The sequence below is a fragment of the Sminthopsis crassicaudata genome, chromosome 6 (assembly GCF_048593235.1).
Source record: "Sminthopsis crassicaudata isolate SCR6 chromosome 6, ASM4859323v1, whole genome shotgun sequence".
Lineage (NCBI taxonomy): Eukaryota > Metazoa > Chordata > Mammalia > Dasyuromorphia > Dasyuridae > Sminthopsis > Sminthopsis crassicaudata.
In genome coordinates this window covers 216,184,959-216,190,662 of record NC_133622.1, presented here as the reverse complement: position 1 = coordinate 216,190,662, position 5,704 = coordinate 216,184,959, and the positions used below count along the sequence as shown (strand labels likewise).

At 35.7% G+C, this 5,704-nt stretch overlaps 1 protein-coding gene across 1 annotated transcript in view; it reads left to right on the top strand.

Moving 5' to 3' along the window:
• The first annotated feature begins 4,230 nt into the window (after positions 1-4,230).
• Positions 4,231-5,704, top strand: part of SLC5A12 (solute carrier family 5 member 12) — a 41,462-nt gene continuing 39,988 nt past the window's right edge. The window contains exon 1 of the mRNA XM_074275238.1: positions 4,231-4,881. Coding sequence (XP_074131339.1) covers positions 4,522-4,881 — 360 coding nt within the window. The 5' untranslated portion in view covers positions 4,231-4,521. The remainder of the gene's footprint in view (positions 4,882-5,704) is intronic.

The following is a 5,704-nucleotide window of genomic DNA, read 5'->3' as shown; positions in this document are numbered from 1 at the left end:
TATTATCCTAAACAAATCACTTAATCTATCTGTGATTCAGTATCCTTATCTGTAAAGTTGAGGGGGTTGGACTCAATGATTTCATCTCTAAATCTAATTTCTAAATTCTAATCCTAAATCCTAAATTCAATTTTCGAATTCTAACTTTAAATCTAGTTTCTAAATTCTAAATCTAACTTCTAAATCCAATAAAGTCTGCTCTGTCCCTTTCTATGCTTCAGTATCCCCGTCTGTAAAATCAGGGATCTAGTAGATTCTTTTTTGCTCTGAATTTCATATCCCATTACCACATACCAGATACCCCAAACACAAAAGAAGAGGCTAATTAAAGTGAGCAGCAAAAGACTTTTAGGCAGATTTCATCAACTCTTGTATTACAAACCTCTCTACTTGACCCCAAGACCTTGTTGGAGGTAATTACATGCTATTTTACCAACATTCACATGACTTGGACATGGCCCGCAAGTTGAAAATTAAAGCTTGGGTCGTGTTAATATTAAATTGAAAAGATGTCAAATCCAAGAGGGCCAACATATCTAGGAAGCTACCATAGCACTCATGGACTTTGATGAAAAAAAAAAAAAAGTCTAAATTTAGGCTAGATATTAGCCATTACCCAAAAGAAAAATATTAAACAACCTAGTTTTTCATTAACCCTCATCAAATCAACTGTAATAACCAGGGAGAGAAATCTTAGTGGGTGTGTGCAGGAACAACTGGAAGATATTATGTTTATTAATAATTGAAATTATCTTTTCAGTTATCAGATATCCTGCTTTGAACAGACACACACAAGCCTTTCTGCTATTTTGAGGCTCACATGAGACATTATATATGGGGGCTTTGCCAACCCCAGACACCATTTCAATACTATTTATTATTGTTGGCATTTAGAAACGTCTTTGGCTTTTTCCAGATGCATGAACAATTATTCCACACTTATTAAGAATCTACTATACACAGGGAGGCAGCTGGGTGGTTCAGAGAATAGATCACTGGGCCTGTGGTTAGGAAGACTGAGTGTAAATCAGGCTCAGACATTTATTAGCTTTGTGATCTGGATCTAGTCTGTTTGTCTTAATCCACTGGAGAAGGAAATGGCAAACCCATTGTTCATGGGGTCAGGAAGAATCATACATGATTGAATGATTGAATAATATAAGTGAGGAACTGGGCTAGATGCCAGGGGCAAAAAGAGATCAATGAAACAATCTCTGTCTTCAAGGTCTTTATATTTTCTGGGAGAAACAACATATAGCATACATGCAAATACATAGAAAATAAATATAAGATCATTGGGACTGGGAGAAGAAGGTAACAACAACTTAAGGTTTAGGGAAAGATAATAATTTATCACTAGCACTATTTATCATGCTATTGCCCCATTTTACAGATAAGGAAATTGAGACCGAGAGAAGGTCACTAAGAGAAATATCTGAGGTAGAATTGAATTCATGTCTTCCTGACCTCAAGCCTACTTACTCTGTTCATGATGTTATATTCTAGAAATGCTGCATGGAAGACTTGGCATTTGAGCTGAGTTTTGAAAGAAAGGAAAGATTTTAAGAGAAAGAGATAAGGAGAAAGGACTTTAAGATGCTGAATGGTCGTTAGATGCTGAAATAGAGTTCCCAAATAAGAAATGAGAGGCTAAAACCTTATGAACTATTCAGAAACCTTATGTGAGTATGCATCAGAAATATTCTCATCAAAAATGATGACCTGACACAAAGTGACATTAATAGAAATAGAAAAACTTTGTACACAGTAATAGCAATATTATGATGACTAACTGTATGAGATTTAGTGCCTCTGACAATTATCTAAGACAATTCCAAAGGACTCATAATGGAAAATGCTATCTACTTCCAGAGAAAAAACTAATAAACACTGACTGCAGACTGAGGCTCACTTTCCCTCCCCCACTTTATTATCCTCTCTTTTTAAAAAAAACATGGTTAATCTGGAAATTTATTGGCAGTATTTTTCTTTCCTTTGTAATGGGTAGGGGAGAGGTTTGAGGAAGAAAGAAAATTTAGAATTCAAAAATTTTAAAATAAATAAAAAGATAAATATTTATTTAAAATAAATAAAGAGACTCACAGTCTGAGCCTGTCTCCACTCATTCTGATAAGGGAATAATTACTAAATTAGTTGAAATCCAATCATTGAATTGGGAGAACAAAAATCAAAATTTACATCAAATTAGTACAAAAAAATCAAAGTCAAAAGATATGATATTTTATTGGGTCATCTTTAACTTGATATATTTAATCAAACTATTGAAGCTGAAAAAAAAAGTGAAATAAATAAAAACAGATATTGACACAGAGTAATAATATTTCCTAGGGAAGTTTGCAAGGATCTAATCTTCTAAGAGTCCTGGTTCTAAATTAGTAAAGAAACATAATTGGAGAATTTCTATCTTTCCCCCTCTATTTACCTTGCCCTACTTACATTATTTTATTTTTGCAAATACAGTTTTCAACAATAGCCTTTGTAAAGTCTTGTGTTCTAAGTTTTTCTCCCACCCCAAGTCAGCAAGCACTTTGATATAGGTTAAACATATACAATTGTTCTGAACATATTTCCATATTCATTATACCACACAAGAAAAACCAGATCCAAAGGGGGAAAACACAAGAAAGAAAAAGCAAACAAGCAAATTACAGTAGCGATAAAGGTGAAAATATTGTGCTTTAATCTACCTTCAGTCTCTAGTTCTTTCTCTGGTGCAGATGGCATTTTCCATCACAAGTCTATTGAATTTGCCTTGAATCACCTCAATGTTGAAAAGAGCCAAATCCATCATAGCTGATCATCATTTAACAATGTTCTCTTGGTTCTGCTTACTTCACTCAGCATTACTTTATGGAAGTCTTTCCAAGCTTTTCTGAAATCAGCCTGCTCACCATTTCTTATAGAACAATAATATTCCATTCCATTCATATACCATAACTTATTCAGCCATTCTCCAACTAATGGGCATACACTCCAGTTCCAGTTCTTTGCTACTAGAGAAAGGGCTGCCACAAACATTTTGCACATGTGGGTTCTCTTTCCCCTTCATGATCATTTTGTGATACAGACCCAGAGGAGACACTGCTAGATCAAAGGATATGCCTAATTTTGTAGCTTTTTGGGCATAGTTCTGAATTGCTCCCAGAATGGCTGGATCAATTCACAACTCCACCAGCAATGCATTAGTTCCAGTTTTCCCATAGCCCCTCCAATATTTATCATATCCAATCTGAGAAGTATAAAGCCATACCTCAGAGTTGTCTTAATTTGTATTTCTCTAATCAGGAGTGATTTAGAACATTTTTTCATAAGACTAGAAATGGCCTTAATTTCTTTGCGTGAAAATTGTTTCTTCATATCCTTTGACTATTTAACAATTGGGGAATGGCTTCTAAAAAATTTCCTATATGTACTAAAGAACTGAGTTCTGTCTAAGTAAGAGATGATAAGGAAGTATCTAAGCAAGTGAAAGTCCTAACTCTGGAATATTCAAAAATGATGCTCATTTGATTGGCTGTGTGAAAAATTAATTTTTGGATACAGATATGGGTTAAACAAGATGGCTTCTGAATCAATACTGTATTTAGAATTGTGAGCTGAGTTCAAAACTTGGCTTTATATTACCTTTGGGAGACTTTCTCCGAAAATGTTTCCCCAGAGTATCTTAGCCAAAGGAATCCCTGACACAAGAAATTTATTTGCCTACTCCTTTTGATCCCTTCTCAGAAGAATGTCTTTAAATATTAAAAATGCATAGGAGTGCACAGGAAGCCAATTGTATTGACACAGGGGCCAAAATTTAAAACAAAAATTAATTTTGCACGTTCCCCAGTTAAGAACTTCTGGTTATATCATCTCTCAGATCTCTTTCTTTTCCTCTAATCTATACTTTTACAAATTTTCCTAATTTTGGAGGGCAAATGTTCCATTCAGTAACCTGAATCTCCCCCCCCTTTTTTTTTTTTGGTAGGGAGATTATTTCATTTTCTTTTTATGATAAAAAAAAAAAATCCTCAGAGTGATGGCTTTTCCTATTTACTGATATAGCCACACTCGTTTAAAATGCTGAACTGCTTAACACGATCATTTTCACGTTTTCAAGTAATGTTTAACCTCCAGGAAAAACCTGGGAGATAAAAGAGTATGTTATCTGTCGGGCTTAATTCCACCCCCATTGGTTATTAATTTCTGAACATCTGAATCCTTCTTTGTAGAAGTATGTACTTCAGTGACTGCACTGAAAGCCCCAGGCTAGGGTCAGGTTTCAAGTTCTTGTCCTGAACTGTGACAATGATTGAAATCTGTTTTGGGTTCCATTTTTGAAATGCTCTGTGCTCCCAAGAGTATCCCCAGGAGTTCCATTCAGTGCTTCTCGACCTTGGTGACTGTTAAGGTCTGAGAGTTCCTTCTCCTGGGCAAGAGATTAGCCATTTGTGAGCGGCATATCTGAACCTATATTTCTGTAAGGACTAGAAACGAAGAAGACATCCACCTGGCACCATGTCAGCAGGGCGGGCAGGTTCCCAGGCTAAGAACTTTGAAGCTTGGGATTATGTTGTATTTGCAGCTCTTTTCATCATTTCTTCAGGAATCGGAGTATTCTTTGCTATAAAAGAAAGGAAGAAGGTGACTTCTAGGGAGTTTTTAGTGGGGGGCAAACAAATGAGCTGTGGTCCAGTGGCTTTATCCTTGACTGCTAGTTTCATGTCAGCAGTCACTGTTCTGGGGGCTCCGGCAGAGGTCTATCGTTTTGGGGCATCCTTCCTGCTTTTCTTCATTGCATATACATTTGTCATCATCTTTACTTCTGAGCTCTTTCTGCCAGTTTTCTACAGGTCTGGGATTACCAGCACTTACGAGGTAAGGGAATTAATCACTGTTTGGAATATCTAGATTAATTGTTAATGTGCCAACCAGCCAAATTCTCTACATGGCTCTATCTTCCCATAAATCGTGCCTGCACTGAGTAGGAAATGTCTACTAAGTGGAGAGATGAGTAACATACGTGGGCTTTGAACTAATAATTTGTACAGTGCTTAAATTTAAGTGTCATAAACTTCTTAGGGCACTCTCACTTCTATCCTCTCATTTGATCCCCGTGGGACAATAGTCTGGATTTGGTGAATGGGAGTAGTATTGGCCAGGGGTATATTGGCAAATGTTTAACAGCTGGTCGTTTGGAAAGTTTAATCTGCATTTTTTAACATTTTACCCTGTACTTTCTTAATCTAGATAATCAACAAAATAATAAATCAAATCCTAATTTGTAGAATTTGTCAGCTTCCAAGGTGTAATTGTTCATAGTGAGAATTTAATAATCAGCTTTTTTAAGTTAGTGTCAGCTGGTTCCAGAACATCCTTGGTCCTGGCCCAGATCTGCACCAAACACTGAATTTTCCATATTCTTAGGAGAGTTGACATGTTTTGTCAATATTGGTCCCAAAGAGATAGGATAGAAATGATCTTTATCTCCAATTTATATATAGGGAAACTGAGATACAACTCTCAAGGCAACTCATTCCACTTTGGGAGAGTTCTGTTAGTGAGTTTCTTTTTGTGTATATTAAATTGTCTTTCAAGCACAGATATATTATTAGGCCTCCAGTATTCTTTTCTTTTTCTCCCAATAAATATACATGTATACACATGCATGTATATACATATGTATATATATATATATATA